General features: G+C 40.7%; 1 protein-coding gene across 13 annotated transcripts in view; it reads right to left on the bottom strand.

Annotated features, from left to right (window-relative positions):
• Positions 1–17,183, bottom strand: part of BLNK (B cell linker) — a 443,283-nt gene that overhangs the window by 61,036 nt on the left and 365,064 nt on the right. For 7 of the 13 annotated variants that reach the window (XM_073685212.1, XM_073685211.1, XM_073685215.1 and 4 more), the window contains 4 exons: positions 8,869–8,925; positions 4,718–4,767; positions 4,591–4,634; positions 2,239–2,389 (listed from right to left, as the gene is read on the bottom strand). In XM_073685212.1, the coding sequence (XP_073541313.1) occupies positions 2,239–2,389; positions 4,591–4,634; positions 4,718–4,767; positions 8,869–8,925 (302 nt within the window). The remainder of the gene's footprint in view (positions 1–2,238; positions 2,390–4,590; positions 4,635–4,717; positions 4,768–8,868; positions 8,926–17,183) is intronic. The other 6 variants (XM_073685213.1, XM_073685221.1, XM_073685224.1 and 3 more) reach the window with 1 other exon arrangement.

Below are 17,183 nucleotides of genomic sequence, written 5' to 3'. Positions count from 1 at the left end.
AAGGAAGGGAGGGAAAGGAAGGGAGGGAAAGGAAGGAGGGAAAGGAAGGGAGGGAAAGGGAGGAAGGGAAAGGGAGGAAGGGAAAGGGAGGAAGGAGGGAGGGGAAAAAAAAAAAAAGAACAAAAGAAAAAGAAAGAAAGACAGGAGAGGAGAGGAGAAAAATGAAGAAAGAGAAAGAAAGGAAGAAAGGAAGGAAGGAAGGAAGGAAGGAAGGAAGGAAGGAAGGAAGGAAGGACGGAAGGAAGGACGGAAGGAAGGAAGGAAGGAAGGAAGGAAGGAAGGAAGGAAGGAAGGAAGGAAAGAAAGAAAGAAAATGCTAACAGCACCGATTCCCTCCACTCCAGCTGCCAATCCGTGGTTGCAGGAAATCACATTGGCTTAGTCTGTGAGCTCAGACCACCAATGCTTCTCAGATAGAAATGGTTCTTTAAAATGAACTTAAAGGGAAATTGCCAGGTCCCCCAACACTTTTAAACTGCACCCATAATCTTATAATCCCTTACTCAGGTATTCCAGTAATGTTTTTATTGTTTTAAACAACTGCATGTATTTGAGTAACATTAACTTCTACATAACAGACCAGGACTGGTCTGGTGAAGGGTTAATTTCCCGGGACTAGTCCGGGTTCAGTAGCTGCAGCCATGCCCCCTGGCCATGATTGACAGTCCCAGCACTGTTGGCGTCTTCATAGTTTGCTCTTTTATCCCCCTATCACATTCTCCTCTGCAGTGGGCTCTTAGCACACTTGTGACACGGGGACAGAGATGATAAAAGGAGAGCAAACTCTGAAGATGCCAGGAGGGCAGGGCCTGTCAGTCATGGTCATGGGGCGTCACTGCAGCTACTGAACCCTGACTAGTCGTGCAGTTTAAAAGCATTAGGGGACCTGACATCATCCCTTTTAAGGGAAGCTATAATCAGAAAATGACCTATTAATCAAATCAGGTTTTTGTGTTACTTGTATTTTTGTGTTTAAAAAATTGACAATTTTTTCCATATGATTTTTATAAAAAAAGAAAAACATAGATTAGATTAGTGATCCTGCAATTTTCACATTGGCCCTTAGGGCTTTTTAGAATCGTACTTCCCGCCCTTTCAGGAAGTTTTTATAGCAAAGTTCCTCATCAGCAGAGGCCGGATTACAATGACACCTTTACACAGCGAACAACACAGGATCCACCAATCACAATAGGCAATGTCACAGCTGACCCTACTCCCCCTTCCTGCACAATGACCTTTGCACACGCACATTAGATGCGTCAATACAAAAGATTGGGTCATGGTCTGACCGTTGTGACTAATGTACATGTGACTTTCCTGAAACAACAGGAACTTACAGTCTAAAAAAGCCCCAGCGGCCAGTGTGAAAACTGCACAATTTCTATTTTGTTTTATTTTTAATGGAAATTACAATAAAAATAAACATAATAACATTGCCAACAATTAAAAAAATACATTTAACACAAAAAACGGATTTAAACAGTAGCACATTTTCTGATGATAGCTTCTGTATCAAAGGTTTCATCAGGACTTTAGCATGGATAGCCTATCCAACGCTTTATCTTAGGATTCCTGTGTCTGTTATTGTGGCTTGTACTATTCAGTTGAATGGGACAATATGCAGGACCAGGCACAGCTGTGAGTGCAGTGGAGCCTATGTGCTGGACTAACATAAGAAGCAGACGTGGCACTTGCAGGGTAAATTTCCCCATCTTAATATTAGGTAATGGGGGATAGGGGCGTTCAGTCCACACATACTAAATCACATATTGTATACACATTGTTTATTTTTTACAATGGAGTGTATATGAGCAAAATAAGTAGGTATAGTGTCAGACAAGGGTGCCAAGGGCCCACCAGTAACCAACTCCAGGGCCCTGCTTTTCAGCTACATGCAAATGTGACTTTATTGTCAATCACAAATTTATATAACAGTAAACTGGGTAGATTGTTTAATGAATAAGATGCCGCCTTTGTCTGTACATAGTGATTCAAGTATAGTGTGCCAAGTACTGCTCATATAAGAGGGGGGGGGCCCGCCGGAGGATTCTCCTGTTCTCCTGTTGGCCAGTCCAAGTCTATTGTACTAAGTAAAGTGAACAATTGTACATATACAACACATTCATAAGTAACCGGGCAATGATAACATTGGAGGAACATTCCCATAAACACCAAATAACATTCATAAACACAAAAATAAAGAAAAATTGTGCACTTTATATTTCTGATTGTGGCTACCTGCATATCCATTGTTTGCCATTATGATCTTAGCTGGTGGCGACACATGGTTGTCATTCGGTGGAGGTTCATAGTTGTCGCCATCCCCTTCTATAGGAACCACATACTCTTCTGAATCACAATGCTCATCGGGGCTGTCATAGTCACTTCCCTTAGTTAATGACAAAAAAGTAACATTTTAAATTCAGAAGACTTAAAGGGGTTTGCCAAGATTAGAAAAACATGGTAGATTTCTTTCAACAAACAGCTCCACCCCTGACTATGGGTTGTGTATGGTAATGCAGCTCAGCTCTATTCACTTTAATAAGGGGCGGTGTTGCAATTGCTGGCGATCCATCAGGGATGAAGCAGTTGTTAAAAGACAGCAGCTATGTTTCTCAAATCCTGGACAACCCTTTAATAACAGAAATCGAGACCATGTCAATGAGAAGCTAGGAAATCCAGTAGAAATACAATACAATACAATACTGTAATATTCTGTAACCTAAGCCATGAGATAAAATCAAATGTTAAATAACACCATAAATAATAATTAGGGATTAGTGGACCCGTGGATGTTCGGGTTCGACTGAACTTTAGTCAAAAGTTCGCTTTGGGTACCAGAACTCCACTCGTCTTTTAACCAGAACCCCATAGAAATCAATGAAGACCTGAACTTTGGAGCTGTAAAAAAATCTTTCTCTTTACAGTTTGGGTTCGCTCATCTCTAATGATAATAGCAATCTGAATGTTCTGAATTACAAATATGAAAGGCCGATGTATGAAGCCCTAATGCGTAGTCATATACAGAGAATACCGTTCTAGTATTAGGCTTGGGGCTTTTTATGCAAACTTTGAATTATTTTTTTTTTGTTATCCTGTTGAGACCGAAATTTGCATTATTGCACGCCCTCCTCATTGTGCATTACACTCTGCTCTTCTTTTAGGTATGGTGTGCTCACTTCCCAGAATTTCTTCCGGAATTTTAGATCTCCTCCTGCCTTCAATGAAGGCCCCCATACATTATTCTACTATAGTTGTCCTAGGCCACTGACGTCTGTGCAGTTAACCAACAGTCTAGTATATATGACGGCCTTCCAATTACCGGCAGATGATCTTGGAGAGAAACTGATCCCATTTGTTGGATTTCTAATGGATGATCTTTTTGTTCTCAGGTAGATAAGCTGCTGCTAGAAGAGTCTGGCAGCAGCTCTTTCATAGAAAACACTGAATGAAGTGTTCCCGTGTTTGGGAAAGATAGCTTATGGCTGATCAAGCCTTTGGCTGACAGCCATCTAATATGTATGGGGGGCTTTACACTCTGCAATGCTCAATCCCATGATACCTCTACAGCTAGAGCAGTACCATCTCTGCTTTCTGTGAGAACTACCTCCACTATATCCTTGTAAATAAAGATACATATAACTTTTCAATGGAACACATGGAAAACTGTAGTTTTGGTTTCCCTTTAAGGGCCATGCTCCATAAATGTAAAACATGTGGTTGTGTGCTTTATATATGCAGTGGGATGCCACTGTCTCTATTGGTGACCATGTTATAGCAGATTACCCCCCATACACACACCATGGCAGATCATTGTCAACCCAGACCAGCTCTGGCCATTATCAATGTAACCATAAAGGGCTATTTTCCCCTGTAACTGGAGTCCTCACTGGATGCCCTAGTTACCATGGAAAACTACATAATAAAAAATAGTGTGAATGTTTCCCAGAGGTTTGTTAAAAAAAAAAAAAAAAAAAAAACACACAATACCCAGCAAAGCCTAAAGAAACCAAATCCATACCCATATCCTGCGCCAGCTACCCGAGATTATAACGATTATGTATTGGAAGACTAAAACAACAAGGAGTATCCATAATAAAACTCATTACGTTGGAGTAAAGTTGTAAATTTAAAGAAAATAAATACACTTACTTTTTGTTAAATTTATACCTCTTTAAAGCTTAATAAAGAAAATACTTAAAAAAAGAAAAAAAAAGCCCTATATAAATCACAAAAAAAAAAAAAAAAACAGTAAAAATTAGCTGAAAAAAAGACAATAAAAAGCAACGTGAGACTTCGGTAACTGGTGGCAGAAAACACTGGGGCATTTTAATGATACGGTAAGTACATTAAATATAGTATTTTTTTTTCATGAAGCAATAAAAAGATTTTTAGAGATTGGAAAGTCCCCTTGGAATGATTTTTAGAACATGATGTGATATTTTTTATTAAAGGACAACAAGGCTTTCATTGTAGGAGGGATTCTAGTTTCACAGATACTTGCAGTTACACCCACTTCTAGTAGAAGTTTTTACATGTTTGTAAAACTTAATATATAAAATGTTGAAAAAAAAATAAATTTGTTCTTACAAAATCATCATCGAACCATTCGTCATCCTCTCCCCTGGGTGGGCCTGTAGATAAAAATCAGTATATGTTGTAGCAAGAATAAGAAAAATTTAAGACTTAAAAAAAAAATAAATACAATTTCTGTTACCTGTCTGGTAATCTCTTCTGGGGACAGTCGGAGGAGCTTGCTTTGTTATTCTACAAAGACACAAAAAATTAAAAACAGCAGTTACAGCAAAAAAAGAAAGTGTCAAAGGAACAGAACTTAAAAAAAACTAAATTATATGGTTTAGTCTAAATGCCAGACACACAGGATACATGATACGTACAATGCAAAGCACATCGAGTATGCAGTTAGTATCACATAGATGAAACGAGTATAGAAAAAGGGTATAGTTACCAAAATGCAAACAATGGAGGACGTTCAATGGTGTTAAATAAAAACGTTAAATTGTTGCAGTGTTAATTAATGTCTACTACAATATATTGTTTAATCAGTCCCAAGCTTTATGGTATTAGGGTTAATGGAATAACTTGAACCTTGGTAGCCCCAAAGCAAAATCTCCAGTAGGGTCCCAACAATCACAGGTCTTTAAAAGCATTGGTCTTTTCGTATGGACCATCAATTTGGACCCTCCTATGCTTCAGGGCGCATTTGCCGCATAGAAATTACTATATGCAGCAAATGCATCCTGAGACTATATGTCCCAAGACATCACAAAGGGAGATGTTTCTAGATCATTCAAAATCATGAACAGGATACCGGAGAGCCACAAGCGCAGGGAAAAGCATAAGAGAGGCTGCAGACCGAGTCCTGGGCAGCAGCATGCATGTCGCTTGGCAGGTGCAAACACCATAGGACTGCAGGTTAAGGCTGGTTGTAAGAGGCATCTAGAGAAAATAGGAATTGGCCTACAGGAGGTCCAATGAGAACCATGAAATACCCACTGTTCTAACAAGGGGACAATGTTACATCTATGAAAAATAAGGTAAAATATATGTTCAGGACCCTCTTACTCCAGTTCTAAAGCAGAGATACATTTATCCAATGTACTGGAAATGGCTGTATTTAGCAATTAATTTAATGTTTTGGACTCTGCTTCTCTGAACTTGTTCGGTAACAAAAGAAAATAGGTTCAACGATGGGAAGGACATGCAGACTCCTGTGCTCTCCGTGATAGATCTGTAGGGTGGTTTTCACCTGTGACAAAAACACGCACATCTCCATGTGTTTTGGTGAACATATGGCTTACAAAAAAAAACAAAACATTGACATGTGAACAGCTACAGAGACTATAATGGGTACGGATTCTGTCCTTGAAAAATGGAAGTGAGAAGGAAGGGCAGAGTTAAATCTATCTGCCTGGAGTTCAAACCACTTAGCTCAAAGAGAATTTCCTAGACCGGATAGATTTTGGCCAAGAAACACAAATGTTCTAGATCTAAAACATTATTTACATTGACTGAAAGTAAATGAAGTTTTCTGAGAAAATTGAAAAACAAAAGTAGCGATATATATCGGAAACTTGCAAACATTTTATTACATGTTGATTAAACTTTAGGGGATCTTGTCACATTGAATATGTCATTTTGTGGGTAACGATTCTAAAGAACTTATTTTCTATTTTAAATCCTTCTCATTTTGGGCTTAGGAGCCAAGTGCGTGGAGCTACTCACCATAACTATACATTGGTATATCACAAGGTTTTTCTACTCTTTTCTAGTAAGTACACTGCAAGCTATAGACTGCATTGCGAATTGTGTATAGTGGCTTTCCAAAAAAGTGATATAATTATACATGAACATTTTTAATTTCCCATATTTTGTACATTTTGGTTATAGAGCCAACACCATTTCTGATCTTCACGAGTTGGGCTTTTTTCGACAGTCATGGATATTTCCTTATATTAGGATTCTGATCACATCACCATTGTGGCATTTGTTTATAATGGTAGCAGCCAAAGTTGTGATGGATCTATTGACTTACAGTGGAGATTGTTGGGCCATATCTTGGTTCTGTCATGATTTCCCATGTTTTACCATAAGAACATAATACACAATTTTCTCATAAAAAGTCTCAGAATCAGGAGCCTTGGAGGCAGATATGCACTCGGTAGCATTTACAGTCAATGTCATCTAGGTAAGTCTTCCTCATTCCTTTCATTCACCAATTTGAGTAGATCTGTCGATAGCATTTCGATAGAAACCCTCACTTTGGCTGCACTGCTTGCGGAAATTTTCTGTTGTCCTTTGTGTGCAATTTTCTATGATCCTGATTTTTTGGGGCTGGAGAAACTTAAAGGAAATTCATTTCAGTCATAATAATCTTTTACAGTTCAAAATGAATGCAGATAATATTTTCATATCAGAATTATGGGCTGTAGGCAGGTACCACTGAAAATCTTAAGAAAGAAAAAAAACAAAAAAAACAGAGACCTCCAGCGAAGCAGCAGGTAAAGTAGATAAAAATTGAACTTTATTCATACGTAAAAACTTGGTGGTTCGTCTAGTAGGAGGCAACAAACGTGTTTCGGCTAACGAGCCTTACTCATGGTTATCATGGTTATAATCATGAGTAAGGCTTGTTAGCCGAAACGCTTTGGTTCGCCTACTACTAGAGGACCGCCAAGTTTTTACGTATGAATAAAGTTCAAGTTTTATCTACTTTATCTGCTGCTTCGCTGGAGGACTCTTTTTCCCTTTCTTAATTGCTGCGCCTGGACCCGGGCGGCTCCGTGCAAAGGTTCTAATGGCATCCGTGCTGCAACGTGTCTGGTGAGCTGACTCTCTTCTCCCCCTTTCCCCTGCTTGACTGAAAAGCTTAGTGGTTTATTATGTTTTTCTAATGTATCCATAAAAAAAGTGGGCTGTCTGTGATTTTTTTGAGAAGCTGTCCAGAAAAAAAAAAATAAAGCTGTCAACCCTGGCCATAGATCCAGTACAGGTAGCCAACGATGGAAGAAGAAAGCACATACTACCAATAAGAATTTCTAAAGTGCTGAAGGAAAGATTGTGGGCCACTATGAGCTCTACAGTATTCAATCCACTTTGTATATTGCGCTAAGTGCATGTTGCGTTGGTGCATACTGTCGTATATGCTCTGGTGTTACTGGTCGGACAGTGACCACAATTTTGATGGATGCTGTAGCACCTGTCCATCATATAGAGCCTCATTATGAAAAAATATATATACAATTGCGATCTGCTGCGTTTTACTCTACAGTTTGGTATAGAGATGCATATTGACCAGACAGGGGTCAAACGCATTGAACATAGACTACATGCAGATTGGGTTCATGCACCAAGTTGTGTAACCATTCAAGGCTCTGTTTTAATATTCCCTTTGACTTCTGCCTTTTTATTTTTAGTTATAACCACATGGCCGTTATCTATTATTAAGACACTATTAAAAGATCACATCAGGCGTCATTGTTGGTCTCCACTCATAATCACAAGGTCCTAAATATTTCCTCCTTTACTCCTTATATAATTTACAAGCTTGCCATTATATGAAGCCAGATAAGTATTTTTTGTCCTTTATTTAGGACTCAAGCCATAAGCTAGGACCCTAGTGGCACGAGATTGGCTCAATATTAGCTCTTCTGCTGAACCTTTGTAGTCCATTATTGTGGCAGAGCCAGGGCCTCCCGGACGATGGTCAGATCTATGGGTATGCAGAGCTTACTTTGCATGGTGCAAGGCTACCTGGACTTCACAGTTTCAGGAGAGTCAGATGGCCGTATAACTTGGACAAGGATCGCAACGCAGTGCTCTGACTGGCCATCGGCTCTCCCTACCGGAGCATGATAGCTGTACAGAAATACATGCTGTCACACTCGGGTCGGGAGACGACCAGCCAGTCCAAGCATTGCGTTGCGATCCTCATCTGAATTATACAGCCATGTAACTCTCTCCTATGAGATCAAAAGTTGTCACAAACGTAAAGACGTCCCAGATAGCAACTTTAAAAAAAAAAATCATATCCTTCCTCCTGCGACTCCATTGCATATTTCACTTTATTGATGGCTTTTTTTGCAGAAGAGAATGGCAGAGTAGTCAGACTATTTGCTAAGAAAAGCCTCGGGAGACAGTGATCTGTGCTTTCAGGGTGGGTAACCTTAGCTGGAGACCACCTTTTACGAAAAGCCTCATAAGAACCTCCTATATATGTATGTACATTATAGAAGTAGATAATTTTAGTGCATAGGTTTCTTGCAAGCAAGACAAAAACACAAAGACGCAAAGAAAATAAATTAGCCAAAGTTGCAGATTGAAGCATGCAATGATTGATTTCCATACCGATCCCATGTATCTTTCCCAGTTTTACAAATTAACGCCACCTGATCATTTTGGAACCTAAACATCGAGGGACAGAGACAAAGCTTACACCCATAGACTGCAGAATTATAAAACACATTATTACAAAGTCAGAGACAGTAATCAACAAGGAACAAGATTGTCTATCTCCTTTTCTTCCCAGCTTTTTTGTCATTTTATTTATTTCCAAATAAAATAAAGTCTTTTTCACTTTTTATGGACTATTCATGACTTTATAGACTCTTGACAAGCCTGTTAATGAAAACTTTGGTGTGAAAATCAGCGTCTGTTAAGGAATAAATTGATCTGTGAACACAATTTTACAACCAGTGTATAGAGCAGATCTACGGAAAAATTATCATTTACTGGTTCTGGCTCCTGACCTCAGATGGCCTGGTATCACCCTGTTTGTTCAGGGGCTGGAAAGGGCTTGGTCCAGTGTCTTGGATTTTGGGAAGTTAGTCTCAATTCCTGTGAAGTGACATAAGGCTCTGTTCAGACTTCATTTTTGCACTACCTCCAGCATGTCTGGCTTGGAGGAACCTGTACACCGGGTATGTTTATATTAAAAAAAAAAAAAAAAAAAAAAAAAAAAAAGAAGAAGGATTTCTTTTGGCACACGGTGGCCCTTTACCAATTAACAGAATTTCATCCAAAGAAATGGCGTTTGGGGATGATTATGGCCATGATGGAGATGGGAATATCAGCCTTCGAGTTCGCGGCACAGAAAGTGGAGCTCGCGAAACAGCCAAGTGTGTCTAAGCTACTCTTTTTCTGTGAATCCCATAGTATTGTATAGCAAGTGTATCTTGGGAATAACCATTTAAAAGTTGCTCTATTCACACTTTTTGGTATAAGCTGGGCCATTTTTATTTTTTTTTACTATATAGTGAAGTGCAGGTGACTGTGCTCTCCTATACGGTTACATACTGCAAAAACAACACACAACACCCCCCCCACCAAACACATAAAGAAGAAATAGACATGTCAAACTTTTATTCTACAAAGGGGCTTTATGGGCGACATATACTAATGAATGCAGCTAGAGAAGCACAGTGGCTCAGTGGTTAGCACTGCTGGGGTCCTGGGTTCAAATCCCACCAAGGACACCATCTGCAAGGAGTTTGTATGTTCTCCCCGTGTTTTCGTGGGTTTCCCCCGGGTTCTCCGGTTTCCTCCCACACTCCAAAGACATACTGAATCTAGATTGTGAGACCCAATGGGGATAGTGCCAATAATTTCTGTAACTTGTCTGAATTGTAAAGCGCTGCGGAATATTATTATTAATAATGCCTATTCAGTGGTGTCAGAGGCAAAAAAGAGAAGATAAAAAAATGGAAAATTATCCCATAAAAGGAAACACAAATTTGAGAAAATATAGTAGCAACTAGCAGAACTTTAGTGAACCTTTCGTGCAGCACAAATTTGGAAATTAGCAATAAAGTTGTGTTAAGAGATGACATTATGCTTAAGGAGAACCAAACATTTTCCTTAAGTAAGTTAGTAAGTTTTTTTTCTTACCTGGGGAAAATGTTGTTGTTCTCTTGAATCTGGTTTTGATTTTCTTTTGTTTCTGTACCTCTTCATTCCTGAGATATGGCCTCCTCTTCCTTTTATATAAATCTAGTCTTGTGAGCCAAATGGGTGCGGTCTTCAAAAAAGACTCCCACATAGAATTGTTGAGGACAACAACACTTGCCATTTGTCAGACTGCCACTGCTGCATCCCTGACGGTGTCGCTGCTGCTGCTGTGGTGACTGCTGCTCCTGATCCATTTTCTGGATGAAGATGTGCAGGCACCACCATTCTGTGATCATCCCTCCATTTTAAAATGATTGAGGGATGTCATTCCACCTTCTTGTCCAGCCCTCCCCCGAATATCTTGGGTCAGACAGGTTTCCGGCGCACCGTGCGCAGGGAGCCCAGGCTGGCCCTGCGCATGCGCAGACCCAGAGTGCCACTTATTTTCCAGTGCGCTGCGTCAACAGGGTGCGTCAGATATGAACACCAGTGCACCCATGCAAGTCCCGGTGCACTTCGCATGGGGCCACCGCACCCCCCTGCTCACGCAGACCAGGTGAACTGTCCTGGCGCACTCAGCCCAGGGCATGCCAGCAGACTCCGGCATGAGCAGACCCAGGACGCGTGTCGGCCAGGGACATTTACCAAGAAGTCCCCGCCTGCACGCTGCTGCATACCGACCTCCTGGCCAGCAGTGCATTCCAGCCCAGAAGACATCTTCATCCATGGACACCCTCCAGCCTGGGTAAGCTCCACGTACCACTTCTTCAAAGGGTCCCTCAAGGACAGGAAACCAAACTGATGTGGAGGAGAGGTACCACCCTTTTATTCAGTAAGTTTCCTGTCCCTGATGGGCGGATACCCTCTCTCAGATGGTGCAGTCATGGGAGAAGGGGAAAAGAGGGCCATATCTGTAGAATGGAGAAGCGCAGAAACAAGAAAAAATAATTCCAAAAATTCAAGAGAATTGAGATATCTACACCATGTAAAGTAGAAAAATACATATTTCTTTCAAGTGCCAGGTCCTCTTTAATTAAACTTAGATTTGTAATAATCATTAATATAAAGTTCAATTTGTTCTGAACAATACATTTTATCTATACATTTGGGCCTCATTCAGACTCTTATTTTTCTTGTATGTATAAACATGGATTGTTGTTCATTTGTTTTGGAACAGATCTTCATCAGCATTTGGTCAGTGTGTCAGTTTTTACCATAAGAGTTTCATCGGTGATTTCCTTAAAGAGGTTTTTCCACAAGCAAAGTTCATTTTAATCGATAAATCTTGGATCAATAATAAGTTCAAGAATTGGATGTTTTGAAAAAAAAATGTTCCTGTGCTGAGATAATCTTTTATAAATGTGCCCCTGCTGTGTACTGTGTAATGGCTGTGTATGACCGTACAGTAACATGGTCTGATTATACCACATCTCCTGGGCGGGGTGGGGGGGGCGAGCAAAAGAGTATACAGACATTACAACCGGGGATCGCAAAATGATTCTGTCTGTGAGGTAAAACATTGTTACAAATATGCAGTAAAATATTTTACCTCACAAAAATAATCATTTGTGATCCTGTGCTGTCATGTCTTTTTACTCTTTTGCTTCCTCCCCTGCCCAGAAGATGTGGTATGATCAGACCATGTTCCTGTACGGTTAGACACAGCCATTACACAGTACATAGCAGGGGAACATTTATAAGATTATCTTAGCACAGGAACATTTTTTATTAACACATCCAATTGTGGAACTTCTTATTCAAGATCTATTGATTAAAATGAACTTTGTGTGTAGGAAAATCCCTTTAAATAAATAGCAAAGCATCTACTACTGTTGCAATGTTAATATCGGCCAGCACTTGGATTATACACGGATGCCAACCATATGCCATCCATGATTTTTCACGGACCCATAGACTTGTATAGGTAATTTTATGGTAGATGTATAGGTAATTTTGCTCTCAGACGGACAGGTCTCTGATTTTTTTGCAGACACATGACCCACAAAAAAACCCCCATAGACATATGATTAACACCATAGACCTTAATGGGTACGCGTTCTATCATATATGGTAATCCACGGACATATAAATGAGGCCTTAATGTGAATAATACTCTTTGTATTTAGAAAAGCAACAATCAGGACAGCACAATCCTGGGAAGCTGCAATGAGAAAGAAATACTTACAAATATTGATCATGTGGGTATAGTAAAAAGCGGAATCAAAGAGGGGAATTTTGTTATAATTTTATATACATTAAATTATTTCAGCATTTCCGACTTCAGGAGAATTAAAATAATTAAAACATGATTTAGACTTTATTCTTATATTTAATCTAATATCAGTGTAACAGAAATAATTTAGTAGATCATTCCATGTTCTTCTTACTGGTCATTATTATTTATAACTACTTTACCACAAACTTCCTGAAAACACTGTTTATTAGAATACACATGACAGCTCACTGCAGCAGCGGACGCCATCTTATAAATCATACAATATATTTTTTTCTTTTAATTTTTTTTTCTGTACATAAAAATGGTGTCATAGGGGAGTAAACACCGAGGAGATTTTTTTTGGAAGCTGTACCATCTATTTCGGTGTTCACCATATGTGATATTTTTATATTCTATTACTTAAACATAAACTGATACCAAATGCATTAATTTATTATTTTCTAGATTTCACGATTTGCTTTAGGAGAAACTGATTTAAACTTTGATGTATTTTTTTTATGTTTTTTTTATGTTTTTTTTTTTATTAGTCCCCCTATGGGACTTAATTTTGCAATCATTAGATTTTCTCATACATTAGACTTTTATTAACTATTGTTGATGAAAATAGCCAATTTCAACCAAAAGAGCTTTCACAGAGTGAAAATAATGAGCAAATAATCATTTTATCTGACAGATCACATAATTTTATCCAACCATTATCATTCTAATTGAAGTCGCCCATGTTTGATCATTTTGTTGGACAAAATAGTCCACAAACGATTGTTCTTTTAACCCCTTCCCAACATATGATGTACTGGTACGTCATATACCGGCTCCCTGACTTTGATGCACAGCCCGTTTCTTTCTTGGCAGATGATGGCTGTTTTAGTCAGCCATCATCTGTCTAACAGCCACGGGTTAAAAAAAAACCAAAACACCAAAATTATGCATGTTTAGTTTTTGCGTAATTGTATTGACCTGAAGAATCATATTGCCAGGTCAGTTTTACCGCATAGTAAACATGGAAAATAAAAAACCCTAAAAACAATAGCACAATTGCGCTTTTTTGCTATTTCGCACCACTTTCCAGTGCATCACATGATAAAATGAATGGCGTCAAAAAAGTACAGCTCATCCCGTAAAAACAAGCCCTCAAATGGCTATGTGAATGGAACAATAAAAAAGCGCAAAAACGGAAAATCGCCTCATTAGGAAGGCGTTAAAGATCATTCACAGAAAAAAATCATTCATGCATCTCCCGGTATTATTGAATATGTGCGACCAGGTCAAACGACTGTCGCAACCAATATGGATTAAAATATGTATGGCTGCATTGCGCAACGATCGATCATTCAATAGATGTTCAACCATCAAACTGCTACAATGTAACTTGTATGACCATTTTAACCCCTTTCTGACATCTGCCGAACATGTACGGCACATGTCGTGTGTCTCCCTTTGGCGCAGTCTCCGGTGATGAGCCCGCACCTTTCCGGGTACATGACAGTTGATTTGATCAGCTATCATGTGCCCCTAACAGCCACGGGTGGAATCGAGATCCACCCTCGGCTGTTAACATGTTAAATGCCGCTGTCAATCTCTGACAGCGGCATTTAACATGGCCGCAGCGGAAGGACTTCATAAGTCCCGCCCATTGGCACCCATGACTGCGGGTCGCTGATGGGTTGGCATGTTAACCTGGGGTCTGCAGGAGACCCCTGCGGTTGTCATTGCCGGGATGCAAGTGAGCATTTCTGCTACACACAGGCGATCTGATGATCGCAGATTCCAATCTCCCATGGTGACTATTGAAGCATGTGAAAAGTAAAAATTTTTTTTAAAAAGGTTAAAAATATTAAAAAAACAAATACAATATAAAAAGTTTAAAATCACCCCCTTTCGCCCCATTCAAAATAAAATAATAAATCAAATATACACATATTTGGTATCGCAGCCTTCAGAATCGCCCGATCAATAAAAAATTAATACAAATCGGTAAACTTTGTAACTAGAAAAAAAAAAATCAAAAAGCCAGAATTAAGTTTTTTTGGTTGCCACAAAATTGCAATAACGGGCAATCAAAACATCGTATCTTCCCCAAAATTATTTCAATAAAAACATCAGCTTGGTGAGCAACAAATAAGCCCTAACCCGGCCCCTGATCACAAAAAATGGAAACTTTTTTTTTTTTTAAACAAACCTTAGATTTTATTTCACCTCTTAAATAAAAAAAGAACCTATACATGTTTGGTATCTATGAACTTGTAATGACCTGGAGAATCATAATGGCAGGTCAGTTTTACCATATAATGAACGTGGTAAAAAAATAAATAAAAAACAACAAGACTGGAATTGCATTTTTTTTGCAATTTCACTGCACTTGGATTTTCTTTCCTTTTTTCCAGTACACAATATGGTAAAACCAATGATGTCGTTCAAAACTTGTCAGGCAAAAAATAAGCCCTCACATGACTATTAGTGATGAGCGAACATGCTCGCTACTGCTAGCCCGAGCATCTCACTGCTGTATTTCCGGGTTGCTCGGGCGGGAACTCTGGTCCCCTCCCTGCATGTTTAGCGCTCTTTAGAGAGCCAATGAACATGCAGGGATTTCCTGCCATGCACTGTAATGCCGTAGCCATGTTGGTTGTGGGCATTACAGTGATTGGCTGGCCGCAGAGCGTCATCAGGTCTATATCAGACCTGGCGCCGCTATGCTCGTCACAGTCACTCCGGGTCAGACAGTGTAGGGAGAGCTGCTGCTGTGTCAGGGAGAGATTTGATCGTGTATTAGGTAGTGTAGGGAGAAAAACCGTACATTACACATATCCATCTTAACAAACAGTCCTTCTGAGGACTAATCCATCTGCAGAGATATCAGGCAGGCAGGGTGTATAGGCAGGCAGGGTATATAGCAGACTGCAGTGCATATAGCACAAGAGGCTCCATTCCAATTCTGCCTTCTGCTCCTGTTAGATATTTCTATACAAAGGCCCAGGTCTCAGGGGCCAGGAATATTTTTCTTTGGATCTTAATCCTCATTATTTGCTTAAAAAGCAATCCAGAGAACACCATTTTTTCTGCGCCATTTGCTTGTTGGCACTGCAGAATACAGCCAGGTCCTTTCCATATTAGAGCGCTAGAAATCCAGCTATTTAAAACTATGTTTTCTCCGTCAAACGGATCACATATACGTTGTTAGAAAATACTGCCATTTCTGGCCTCCATTAAAAATTTCCTTTAGCGTGTCATTGAAGCAATTCAACGCAGTTTGCTGTTCAGTTTGCTCCTTCCTCCCACCATGCTGAGTACCCAGAGACAACTGATCCCACACTTGGACACTCTGAAGAGCTGTTCACTTTTCCATTTATAGATTCGGGCCTCTCGCCCGCTCCACTTGAAGCAGGACAAGAGGAGATCACGTGTAGCGATGCCCAAATATTTGAGCAGCCACAGTCACATGAAGGCGACGGTGGGAAAGTGTCACAAGAGGTGGACGATGATGAGACACAATTGCCAGAAAGTCAGGAGGAGGACCAGGGTGTGGAAGTGGAAGACGAGGTGGTGGATGATATAGTAACTGACCAAACCTGGCAGGAGGACATGCAGAGCGAGGACAGCAGCACACAGGGGGAGGGAGGCAGAGCACCCTAACAGGCAGGAAGAAGCAGTGTGGTGGCCGCAGACAGAAGGCAGGCAACAGCTCCCTGTAACACCAACACGAAGGAAGTTGCCAGTACAACTGTTAGGTCTTCCCGAGTCTGGTTGTTTTTTAAAGTCTCTGCCGATAACCTGAAAAAGGCCATTTGCACCACCTGCAAGGCCAGCATGAGCAGGGGTGGCAAAACGACCAGCCTGACCACCACCAGCATGATCAGGCACATGGCAGCAAAGCACCCGACTTTGTGGGCCGAACCCCAGGGTCCAGGAACAGTGTCTGTGGGTGGCACCATAGCTTCTTCCGCTGTTGTGCATGCAAGCCAATCCCCTGTCCATGGTGCATGCGAAGACGCCTCCTGCCCTGCACCTGTCGTTGCACACTCTCAAGTAGCAGCATCAGGAAGCACGTCCATGTACTTGTCCCAGCGCAGCGTTCAGTTGTCCATACCCAAGTCCTTGGAACGCAAGCGCAAATATGCAGCCAACACCCCACAGACCACACTACTAAATTCTCACATTTCACGACTGCTTGCGCTCGAAATGTTGCCTTTTAGGCTAGTGGAGACTGAAGCATTCTGCAACCTGATGGCGGCGGCCATCCCTCTGTACTCGGTCCCCAGCCGCCACCATTTCTCCCGGTGTGCCGTCCCTGCATTACACAAAGCACGTGTCCCAAAACATTAGCCGTGCTCTCAACAACGCAGTTACCGGTAAAGTCCACCTAACTACGGACACGTGGACAAGTGCTTGTGGGCAGGGACGGTACATCTCGCTGACGGCACACTGGGTTAACATAGTGGAAGCCGGGACCCAGTCGGACCTTGGGACGGAACACGTCCTCCTGACGCCAAGGATTGCGGGCCCTAGGTCAATCAGGGTTGCCCCCACGGTCTTTAGCTCC

The sequence above is a fragment of the Phyllobates terribilis genome, unplaced genomic scaffold, assembly GCF_046119375.1.
Source record: "Phyllobates terribilis strain yellow unplaced genomic scaffold, ASM4611937v1 Scaffold_5__5_contigs__length_657084704, whole genome shotgun sequence".
NCBI lineage: Eukaryota > Metazoa > Chordata > Amphibia > Anura > Dendrobatidae > Phyllobates > Phyllobates terribilis.
Note: the sequence above shows the minus strand (reverse complement) of the source record. Positions and strands in the feature narration are given on the sequence as shown.